Raw genomic sequence first — 12,389 nt, forward strand, 5'->3', positions numbered from 1 at the left:
AGCCCCCATGAATGTCCTGTACAACCTCAACATGATGTCCCAACTTCTGTACTCCAACGTCAGAGCAAAGAAGGCAAGCATGCTAAATGCCTTCTTAACCACCCTGTCTACATGTGATGCAAATTTCAAAGAATTATGTACCTAAAACGTAGGTCTCTCTGTTCTACAAAACTACCCAGAGCCCTATCGTTAACTGTAGAAGTTCTGCCCTTGTTTGTTTTATAGAAATGCAATACCTTGCATTTATCCAAATTAAACTCCATCTGCGTAAAGTGGCAATTGAATTTTTGTGCCAGAGTGATGCCGGGTATGTAGGCTGTATGTTCCAAAAACCAGCAGATCATATCAAACATCATATCCTTTGGCTATTTACAAAAAGCAAGGTGAGACTTTACCCCAACCAGATTGCACTTACAAAACTTGCAACATAGTCTCCAATAGTGAATATAAATTGTAAAGAATGAGAAATGGATACAGGACTATAAGGTATAATACATGTCAGAGGTTCTAACACATTTGCGCACCAAGCATCTCGAGTTAATGGCAGTCTTGTATTGCTATCTTTGATGCACGTAGGATAATTGGCGGCCTCAGTAACATCAGTGCTTTTTGATTGTAGGTTCCTTGATTCTCTCTTTGCCAATTATCATGTACCAGAAGATTGAAAAAGGTTACTGGTATGGACCAAGAACATATTGTGCTGAGGCATTTCCATCAGATTCCCATCAGAAAGGCTTCATACTGTACCACTTCCTTGCTGTCTATCTTCTGCCTTTGCTCACCATCTCTTTGTGCTACTCCCTGATGTTAAAGAGAGTTGGACAACCTGTTGTTGAACCCATTGACAACAACTATCAGGTGTGTGCAAAATTTAATTCATTTCTTAAGCTAAACATCAAAAGGGAATTTTCATCGATAATTTGGTCTCTAGATGGCGTACCTTAGCCTTCGAAGGAAAGGGGGAACGTGGTAATAAAAGCGATGACTTATGTTTTGGCTGAGTTTTCTTTCTAAACGTTGACAAGAACTATCAGGTTTGCTTTCTAACTAGTCGTGTGCTGTCATTTTTTAAAATCTGAAAACTGTTTCACCCGAAACTCAAACCTCACTATTGAATTTCATATTTGATCATGTCAGCTGAAATCTTTTATTAAAAGCAAACTGACATTACAAAGGGGAGTGGCCAGTGGTAACTTGCAACAATGAACGACGATTTACAAAATTGATCTTCGTACTCTCTGAGGGTTCAAGAAAGGGAAGTAAGCAAAGTTAAAACAGCTGGAAGACCAGAGTGTCCTAACAGTCTGCAACTTAGATTTCAATAAGAACGGTTAGACCTTCCATTGAAAACCTCAATCCAAAATGTAGAATTATTTTTTCAAAATCTTGGACAGAAAGCTTCATGGTGGTATAAGCTGGCTGTAAAGATTTTTGTACAGTTGTAGTGCCAATCAGAGGCTATCATGTTCCCAGGAAAACCAATTTCAGCTTTAATTTGGAGGAGCCAATGTTGGACTGGGGTGGACAAAGCTAAAAATGACACAACACCAGGTTATAGTCCAACAGATTTATTTGGAAGCACACTAGCTTTCAAAGTGCTGCTCCATCTTCAGGTGGTTGTGGACCAGAATCGGACAAAGCTGGGTTCAGCTTTGTAAGTCCTACAATAATCAGACATTAATATGTAGAAGGGTCAGAACCAGCTAAACTGCTCCATTGTACAGGAGTAAGAAATTAATCTTCTTGTGCCTTGTATTAAAAGGATTGTAGAATTATGTAGATTTACAGAGTAAAATTAATGGCAATATAAACTGAAAATGCTGGAAATATGACACAATCTGTGAAGAGAGAAACAGGATTGATGTTTCAGATCAATAATCCTTAGAAGTAAAATTAAGGCCAACATGGCCAAAGTTTCTTTATAATTTCAACTTTTTGCTTTACACACTATGTTGAATGTGATTATCAAATCAAAAAGGTGGATTTTTGTAACTGGACTGAGCTTACAATGATGAAATAAATGGATAGTTTCATAATCAGGCTATAGATAGTTACATAGTCAGGCTTTCTTGAGGGAAATATTGATTTGATTGTCTCACTATTGAAGTTGATTGGAGAGGAGGGTAGAGCAGATAGGTGGGAAGGAAGATGGACAGGTAGGACTGCTCAGGAGAGCGGTGCCGAGTTGGAAGGTTGGGACTAGCATAAGATGGGGGGAGAGGAAATAGGGAAACTGGTGAAATCCACATTGAAACGGTGTGGCCAGAGTGTCCCAAAGCAGAAGATGAGGCATTCTTCCTCCAGGCGTCAGTGGCAAGAGTTTGGCCGTGGAGGAGGCCAAGGACTTGCATGTTCTTGGCGAAGATTGTGTAGCTGAAGACCTTCAGGGCAGAGGAGAGGACCTGGGGGGGTACAGTGAGAGAAGGAACCACTAAGATCCTTATGAAGGGAGGAGGAGATCTTTTTCAAGGTATGCATCTTTGGAAGAAACTTTGCAGTAAGGTTAAAATCAACTATAGAAAGTGAGGACTGCTCCACCAAGGACATGCAGGTCCAGGGCCTCCTTCATCTCCAAACCCTTACCACCCAATGCCTGGATGAAGAATGCCTCATCTTCCACTTTGGGACAGGCCAGCCACATGGAATCAATATGGATTTCACCAGTTTCCCTATTTCCTCTCCCCCACCATATGCCAGTCCCAACCTTCCAACTTAGCACCGCCCTCTTGAACGGTCCTACCTGTCCTTGAGAGAAAGTACGGCAGAAAACGGAGCAGCCAAACAACCACCAGAGATCACAGTAGGACAAGACCAGGAAATAATGACAAAAAAACTGACAGAATGTGTAGCAGACTCTGGTGGTAAACAAAACTGCCAGAAGTCAGAGAGGATAGGCGCCTGTGTTAGGTGCACCAGACAGAGATCAGAGTAGGCAGATACTAGTGTTAAATGGGACCTACAGAAATGATGCCAAATGGCCTTGACCAATACGTGAAATAGGCGGAGAAATGTTTAACCTAAGCCCTGACATTGCTCTGCAAGCTAACCTTGTTGTGAAGTCCTTCCACTGCCCAAGTTTCTTTGCCACCTAGAGAACCCAAACCAGGCTGCACTATCTGCAACTGGCACTGATAATTTCAACCGGAGAAGATTTGTGAATAACAAAGAAAATTACAGCACAGGAACAGGCCCCTCGGCCCTCCAAGCCTGCACCGATCCAGATCCTCTATCTAAACCTGGCGCCTATTTTCTAAGGATCTGTATCCCTCTGCTCCCTGCCATTCATGTATCTGTCTAGATACATCTTCAATGACACTATTGTGCCCACCGCTACCACCTCGGCTGGCAATGTGTTTCAGGCAACCATCACCCTCTGCATAAAGAACTTTCCATGTAAATCTCCCTTAAACTTTTCCCTTCTCATCTGGAACTCATGACCCCTAGTAACTGAAGAAATTGTGCTTCAATTTAAGGGGATAGAGCACCTTTAGGTCTTCATATGACTGATACGGTGCAGTTCATTGGCCAGAAAAAGAATTGTTAAAAGACAAAGCCAAAAAGAATGCAGCGCTGCCTTTAAACTTCCCGCTGTGGCACTGGGGAGAGAATTGTCCTGCTCTAAGCCCCTTTACTGTGGAAGGTGGAGCGATTGTGAATGCTGCAAGCTCCCAACTCAAAAACCTAAAGGGAGAATAATTAAGTAATAGCCAGCAAACAAGAGACACCGAAAGAATCTTTGAGGAATGCAGATATTATATTCAATGCCTAAAAACAAATTTGAAGTTGGACGCCATAGGAGAGGTAGCCACTCTTTTCAAGACTGTATGGTAACTGAAGCCCAAACTTCACCAGCCATCAACTATTTGATTTCATATTTCAGGAGGCATTCAACAGATGTTAATAGGGCAGTTGACTGCTATGCTCCAATACAAGGGAAGGGAAATTAGAGACATGTCCTACAACATTCATAATCAAGATTGTTTGCTACGGTTGTGGCATGGTGGCTCAGTGATTAGCACTGCTGCCTCACAGTGCGAGGGACCCAGGTTTGATTCCATCCTTGGTTGACTGTCTGTCTGGAGTTTGCATGTTCTCCCTATGTCCTTGTGGGTTTCTGCTGGGTGCTCCAGTTTCCTCCCTCAGTCCAAAGATGTTCAGGTTAGGTTCATTGGCCATGCTTAATTGCCCCATAGTGCCCAGGGATGTGCAAGCTAGCTGGATTAGCCATGGTAAATGCAGGGTTATGGGGATATAGTGGGGACTAGATCTGGGCAGGATGCTCTTCAGAGGGTTGGTGCGGACTCGATGGACCAAATGGCCTCTTTCCACACTGTAGGGATTCTATGATTTGACAAGGTCCATGTGCTAGGCTGGTCCAGAAGGTCAAATCACAAGGAATCCATGGTGATTTGGCAAGTTAGATGCAAAGTTGGCTTTTCCATAGAAGACAGAGGGTAGTTCTGGAGGGGTGTTTTTCTGACTGGAAATCTGTGACCAGTAGTGTTCTGTGAGAGTTAGTGCTGGGAGCCCTGAAATGATTTGGTTGAAAATGTGGGTGGTCTGAATGGAAAGTTTGCAAATGACACGAAAATCGATGGAGTTGTGGATAGTGAGGAAGGATATCAAAGGATGCAATGGGATATAGACCAGCTGGAAAGGTGGAAGGAGAAATGCCAAATGGAGTTTAATCTGGATAAGCATGAGATGATGCGTTTTTGGGAGGTCAAATACAAGAGGAGAGTATGCAATAAATGGCAGAACCCTTGAGAGCGTCAACATACAGAGGGATCTTGGGGTCCAAGTTCCTAGTAAAAGGGAATATACAATAAACAGGAATGTATTGCGAGGGGTAGATGAAGTGAGAGATCTTGGAGTGCATATGCATAGGTCCCTAAAGGTAGCAGCACAGGTAGGTAAAGTTGTAAAGAAGGTAAATGGAATGCTGTCCTTCATCATTGGAAATATAGAATACAAAAGTAGGGATATAATAACGAAACTGTATAAAACACTGGTGAGGCCACATCTGGAGTATTGTGTGCAGTTCTGGTCACCACGTCACAGGAAGGATGTAATTGCTCTGGAGAGTACAGAGAAGTTATACTCCAATATTACACTCTGGAGAGTTGTAGCTATGAGGAGAGATTGGAGAGGTTGGGGTTGTTTTCCTTGGAACAGAGACAGCTGAGAAGTGACATAATTGAGATATACAATTTAGCTAGAATAGACAGTGGAAAACCTGTTTCTCTTGGCAGAGAGTTCAAAAACAAGGGGTCAGAGATTCAAGCTGAATGACAGAAGGATTAGAGGGAACATAAGGAAAATCAATTTTTACACAGAGGGTGGTTGGCTATCTGGAATTCATTGCCTGAGTTGGTGTTGGAGGCAGAGACTCTAAAGTCGTTTAGAAAGTACCTGGATCTGCACCTTAAATGCTGTCAGCTGCAGGGCTAGGGGTCATGAGTAGGAAGGTGGTTTAGACAGGCCAGCTGGGTGTCTTTGGTAAGGCATGGACAAGATGGCCAAACGGCCTCTTTCTATTCTATATCATTTCTATGGTTCTACTAGGAGGCATGGGTTTAAGGTGAAAGGAGGAAAGCTTTTTTACACAGAAGGTGGTAGGTACCTGGAACCTGCTGCCTGGGAAGGAGTTAGAAGCAGATACGATAGCAAAATTCAAGAGGCATTTACAGATACATGAACAGACAGAGAATAGAGGAATATGGAGCACATGCATTCGTGCTCTTTTTCCTGTCCGGGAGCAGCAGGAGACAGAGCGGAGGTGACATTGGGACCAGGAGGTTGCTGGGAAGGTAATTGAACAGTATAGATACTTACCTTCGAAGCCCATGGCCTTTTTCCTGTCCGGGAGCAGCGAGAGACAGAGCAGAGGTGACTTTGGGACCAGGAGGTTGCTCGGAAGGTAAGGACCTAGTATATATTTGGGCAGTGACTAAACCCGAGATACTACACGTAGAGTATCTCCCTCGTACCTTCTCCTCTAACCAGAAGAAAAGGACTCTTTTACATATTTAAGTGCATTGTTGGTATTAGTTGAGTTAATGCTAAGGCTTACAATGGCAGAGGACCTCAGACCTGTGGCATGTGCCTCTTACTTGATGTGGGAGCTCAGGGACGTGGCCGAAGTCCCTGACTCTTACACTTACAAGAAGTGTGTCCAGCTGCAGCTCTTGCTTGACCGTTTGATGGCTCTGGAGCTGCGGATGGACTCACTGTGGAGCATCCGCAATGCTGAGGAGGTTGTGAATAGCATGTTTAGTGAACTGGTCACACAGCAGGTTAGAATTGCTGAGGGAGAAGTGAATGGGTGACCAAAAGGCAGAGAAAGAGCAGGAAGGTAGTGCAGGTGTCCCCTGTCGTCATCTCTCTCCAAAACAGATATACCGTTTTGAATACTTTTGGGGGAGATGGTTCACCAGGGGAGGACAGCAGTTGCCAGGATCATGGCATCGTAGCGGGCTCTGCTGTTCAGAAGGGCGGGAAAAAGACTCATAGGGCCATAGTCATTGGGGATTTTATTGTAAGGGGAGTAAATAGGTGGTTCCGTGGCTGAAAACGAGACTCTCGGATGGTATGTTTCCTCCCAGGTGCTTGGGTCAGGGATGTCACCGGTCGGCTGCAGAGCATTCTGAAAAGGGAGGATGAACAGCCAGTTGTCATGGTGTACATTGGCATCAATGATATAAGTAAAAAATGAGATGTGATCCTGAAAGCAGAACTGAGGAAGCTAGGAGAGAAGTTAAAGATGAGGACCTCAAAGGTAGTGATCTCAGGATTGCTCTCAGTGCCATATGCTAGCCAGCGTAGAAATGAAAGAATAGACAGGATGAACATGTGGCTTGAGGGATGGTGTAGAAGGGAGGGGTTCAGATTTGTGGGACATTGAGACCAGTTCTGGGGAAGGTGGGACTATTACAAATTGGATGATCTACACCTGAACCAGACTGGAACTAATGTCCTTGGGGGAGTTTTCACTACTGCTGTTGGGGAGGGTTTAAGCTAATGTGGCAGGGGGCTGGGAACCAGAAGAAAAGACTAGTAGACAGTGAGGTGGAAACTAAAGACTGTAAGGAACAAGATCATGAAGTTAGCATTACCAAGGGGAAGAGTAGGCAGCGAGCAGATGAATGCAAAAGAATTGGTGCTCCGAAGTGCATATGCTTTAATGCAGGGAGTATAATGGGTAAGGCAGACGAACTTACGGCTTGGATTGGTGCCTGGGAGTATGACGTTATTGCGATCACAGAGACTTGGTTGAAGGAAGGGCATAATTGGCAACTAAATGTTTCAGGATATAGATGCTTCAGACAGGACAGCGAGGGAGTAAAATTATGGGAGGAGTTGCATTGCTGGTCAGGGATGATATCACGGCTGTGCTAAAGGAAGACACTATGGAGGGCTTGAGTAGTGAGGCACAGTGAGTAGAGCTGAGAAATAAGAAGGGTACAGTTACATTGTTGGGGCTGAACTATAGGCCTCCCAACAGTGAGCGTGAGGTGGAAGAACAAATAGGTAAACACATTATGGAAAGATGTATAGGCAACATTGACTGGGGTACACTGAGTGTCAGAGGTCTGGGTGGGGCAGAATTTGTAAGGAGCATCCAGGAAAGTTTTCTAAAGCAGTATGTCAATAGTCCAATGAGGGAAGGGGCCATATTGGACCTGGTGTTGGGAAATGAGCCAGGTCAGGTTGTAGAAATTGTAGTGGGGGATTTCTTTGGGAACAGCGACCACAATTCTGAATTTTAGAATACTCGGGTACAAAGATAAGAGTGGTCCTAAGGGAAGAGTACTAAACTGGGCCAAGGCCAATTATATCAAAATTCATCAGGAGCTGGGAAATGCGGATTGAAGGCAGCTATTTGAAGGGAAGTCCACATTTGATAAGTGGGAGGCTTTCAAAGATTGGTTAAAGATAGTGCAGGATAGGCATATCCCTTTGAAAACAAGGGATAGGAAAGGCAAGATTTGTGAACTGTGGACAACAGGAGAAATTGTGCAACTAACCAAGAGGAAAACGGAAGTGTACATAAGGTCCAGGCTGCTAAAAACAGAACCGGCCCTGGAGGAATATTGGGAGAGTAGAACCAGTCTTAAGTGAGGAATCAAACAGGCTAAAAGGGGTCGTGAAATAACTTTAGCAAGCAGAATTAAGGAGAATCCAAGGCCTTTTATTCATATATAAGAGGTAAGAGGATAACTAGGGAAAGGGTTGGTCCACTAAAGGATAAGGAAGGAAAGTTGTGTGTCGAACCTGAGAAAATATGTGAGATTTGCATCAGTGTTCATGGAGGAGAGGAACATGATGAATGTTGAGATTAGAGATAGAAGTTTGATAACTCTGGATCATATTGACATAAGGAGGGAGGATGTGTTGGGTGGGCTAAAGGATATTAAGATGGCCAAATCCCCAGGACCTGATGGGATTTATCCCAAGTTGCTGATGGAGGCGAAAGAGTAAATAGCTGAGGCCCTGACAAGTATCTTTATAGTTTAGATTAGAGTGGTGCTGGAAAAGCACAGCAGATCAGGCAGCATCCGAGGAGCAGGAAAATTGACATTTCAGGCAAAAGCCCTTAGCATCCTTAAACACAGGTGAGGTGCCGGAGGATTGGAGGGTTGCTCATGTTGTCCCCCTTTTCAAGAAGGTATTAGGGATATTCCAGGTAACTACAGACCAGTGAGCCTGACGTCAGTGGTGGGAAAGTTGCTGGAGAAAGTACGGAGGGATTGGATCTATTTATATTTGGAAGGGAATGGACTTATCAGTGATAGGCAACATGGTTTTGTACGGGAACATCGTGTCTTACAACTTAATAGAGTTCTTTGAGGAAGTGACCAAGTTGATAAATGAAGGAAAGGCTGTAGATGTCATGTACATGGACTTTAGTAAGGCGTTTGATAAGGTTCCCCATGGTAAACTAATGGAGAAAGTGAAGTCACATTGTGTGCGGAGTGTTCTAGCTAGGTGGATAAAGAACTGGTTGAGCAACAGGAGACAGAGTAGTAGTTGAAGGGAGTTTCTTGAAAAGGAGAAAGGTGCCCAGTGGTGTTCTGCAGGGTCAGTATTGGGGCCACTGTTGTTTGTGATATACATACAATATCTGGAAGAGGGCATTGGTGGTCTGATCAGTAAGTTGCAGATGACACGAAGATTGGTGGAGTAGCTGTCAGAGAATACAGGAGGATATAGATAGACTGGAGAGTTGGACGGAGAACTAGCAGATGGAGTACAATCCATGCAAATGTGAGGTGATGCATTTTAGAAGCTCTACTTCTGGAGTGAACTATACTGTAAAAGGAAGAACCTTGGAAAAAGTTGATGAGCAGAAAGATCTGGGAGTTCAGGTCCATTGTACCCTGAAGGTTGCTGTACAGGTGAATAGAGTAGTCAAGAAGTCATATGGTATGCTTGCCTTCATCAGACAGGGTATTGAGTATAAGAGCTGGCAAGTCATGTTAAAAATTTACAAGACTTTGGTTCGGCCGCATTTAGAATACTGTGTACAGTTCTGGTCACCACATTACCAAAAGGATGTGGACGCTTTGGAGAGGGTGCAGAGAAGGTTTATGAGGATGTTGCCTGGTATTGAAGATGCTAGCTGTGAAGAGAGTTTGAGTAGGTTAGGATTGTTTTCATTAGAAAAAAGGAGATTGAGGGGAGGACCTGATTGAGGTTTACAAAATCATGAAGGGTATAGACGGGGTGGATAGAGATAAGCTATTTTCCCAGGGTGAGAGATTCAATAACAAGAGGTCACGCTTTCAAGAGGAGAAAAGTTTAAGGGGGATACAGAGGGTGGTAGGTTCCTGGAATGCGTTGCCAGCAGAGGTGGTAGAGCCAGGCATGGTAGATTTATTTAAGGTGCATCTGAACAGATGCGTTAATAGGTGGGGAGCAGAGGGATACAGATTCTTAGGAATTGGGCGATAGGTTTAGACAGTTGATTTGAATCGGCACAGGCTTGGAGGCCGAAGGGCTGTTCCTGGGCTATAAATTTTCTTTGTTCTTTGTTCTTCTTTGCAGGCAGATGGGACTAGTTCAGAATGGCATTATGTTTAACGCAGATATGATGGGCTGGAGGGCCTGTACCTGGGCTGTACTCTTCTATGATCTCTAACCATTTTATACATTGGAATTGATAAGTTTCAAATATATAAACAATTAAGTTGATAAGGGCATTGAAGAAAAATGTTCCTGAAGGGGAAGCAGAAAATGTGGGATAGTTGCACAGCAAAGAGTTGTATAAATAACATGAGCAAGTACTAAGCAGGGCCAAATGGGCTGTGAATGCTCTTTTCTCAGTCCTTCTTTAGTTGTCAATTGGTCTCATTAGATCCTTGATTTCACAATTTGAATTTGGTATAATTGTCTTTTGAGATTGCAATACTAACATGTATCTGTTTTCAACCAGGTTCAACATTTGTCTGAAAGAACAATAGCAATGAGAAGCAAGATTTCTAAAATGGTGGTGGTAATTGTGCTCCTGTTTACAATCTGTTGGGGACCCATCCAGCTCTTCATCCTGTTCCAGGCATTTTACCCAAATTTCCAGGCCAACTACGTGACCTACAAGATCAAGACTTGGGCTAACTGCATGTCATATGCCAACTCCTGCATCAATCCCATTGTTTATGGTTTTATGGGAGCAAGCTTTAGGAAGTCCTTTAAGAAAGCCTTCCCATTCATGTTTAGCCGGAAAGTAAGGGACACCAACATGACTTCTGGAAGTGGCAATGCAGAAGTGTAGTTTGTCGTTGCATAATCTTAATTGTTATAGATTGTCATGAATGAACATGGTTAAAGATATGAAAGCAAAGACAATCAATTTGTTTGGCCCACAAAATTCCTGGAAAATATACCCTCAGTAAGCATTAAGAAAAATATTATGAAGCTTGAACTACCATTAGGTTTTGTACTTAGAGTTAATGTTTGTGTAAAGTGTGAGAATAGTGTTAATGTTTGTGTTTATGGTTAACAACACTTAACACGGTGTTAATGTTTAACAAGTCCATTCTCCAAGAAGTGACTCAGCAGACCAAGAATGGTTTTCTTATTGGTAGTTTCCATCTGCATTTTAAAGAATTCTAAATCCAAGGACAATATTTCTTGAAAAACACATTACAAATTGCTCAGTTATACTTTAAGTCTTTTTGATGTTAAAACACTTTTGTGTGAAGATTTTTTCAGTGGGATTTTAGGAACTGGAATGTTTTTCCAGTGATGTTCTGAAGGACTCAGAGCTACTCCCTATATAGTTTGTAGTATATAGCTAATGATTTGGTCTTAAATGAAGGAGGATGATTAAGAAGTTTCCATCTAACTTAAAAATTACCTGTAAGGTTGATTATGAAAACAAAGTCACCAGACTGAAGGGAGATTTCAGTGGTCTAGTCAGATTGGCCAGAAAGGCTTCAAATGCAATTTAGTTCAGAGAAGTGTGGGGAAATGAAAGGAAAGGACATATATAGGACGGTAAGATACTGAGAAATGTAGTGTATTTCGACTGATCTATGAAGATAGCAGGAAGAGAAGATGGTTAAGAAGGTAGGAGATAAAGCATAACAGTGGGGAATGTATGCATAATTATGCAAAACATTAGCTGGAGTCAGAGTGTATCGCTTGTAGTTCTAGTCACCACATTGTAAGAAGGATGTAATTACACTAATGGAAATGTGTTGCTGGAAAAGCGCAGCAGGTCAGGCAGCATCTAGGGAACAGGAGAATCGACGTTTCGGGCATTAGCACTTCTTCAGGGCATCAGCCCTTTTCCAGCAACACATTTCCATCTCTGATCTCCAGCATCTGCAGACCTCACTTTCTCCTGTAATTACACTAAGGATGATAGAGAAGAGATTTACAAAGAAAGCCAGAATTGGAGAACTACAGCTTTAAGGAAAGAGTGGATAGGTTAGAATTATCTTTGGAATAGAGGAAGGTAAGAAGTTGTGCAATTTGTGAACACGCTGGTTTGGGTAAATAGTAAGAAATCAATATTCAGTTACAAAGGTCTAATGTAACTGGTAGAAGGATTAGGGGGATTTTGTTCTCCTTTACCAGTCATTAAAAATACTTGGATGTGCATTTGATGTAATGTAACGTACAGATCTACAGATCAAGATCTGTGAGTGAAATTAGATTAAACAGCTCTCTATCAGCAGGTATCGACATGATGGGTCAAAGGACCACCTACTGCACCATAGATTTTCTGCTTCAGTGACATTTATATTTCATGATTTGGAGATGCCGGTGTTGGACTGGGGTGTACAAAGTTAAAAATCACACAACACCAGGTTATAGTCCAACAGGTTTAATTGGAAGCACACTAGCTTTCGGAGCGACGCTCCTTCATCAGGTGATTGTGGAGG

General features: G+C 42.8%; 1 protein-coding gene across 1 annotated transcript in view; it reads left to right on the forward strand.

The window, feature by feature from the left end:
• kiss1ra (KISS1 receptor a) overlaps positions 1-11,683 on the forward strand; it is a 14,941-nt gene extending 3,258 nt beyond the window's left edge. Inside the window, exons 2-3 of the mRNA XM_043700089.1 lie at positions 620-858; positions 10,436-11,683. Coding sequence (XP_043556024.1) covers positions 620-858; positions 10,436-10,771 — 575 coding nt within the window. The 3' untranslated portion in view covers positions 10,772-11,683. The remainder of the gene's footprint in view (positions 1-619; positions 859-10,435) is intronic.
• The last annotated feature ends 706 nt before the right edge of the window (positions 11,684-12,389 follow it).

The sequence above is a fragment of the Chiloscyllium plagiosum genome, chromosome 11 (assembly GCF_004010195.1).
Source record: "Chiloscyllium plagiosum isolate BGI_BamShark_2017 chromosome 11, ASM401019v2, whole genome shotgun sequence".
Lineage (NCBI taxonomy): Eukaryota > Metazoa > Chordata > Chondrichthyes > Orectolobiformes > Hemiscylliidae > Chiloscyllium > Chiloscyllium plagiosum.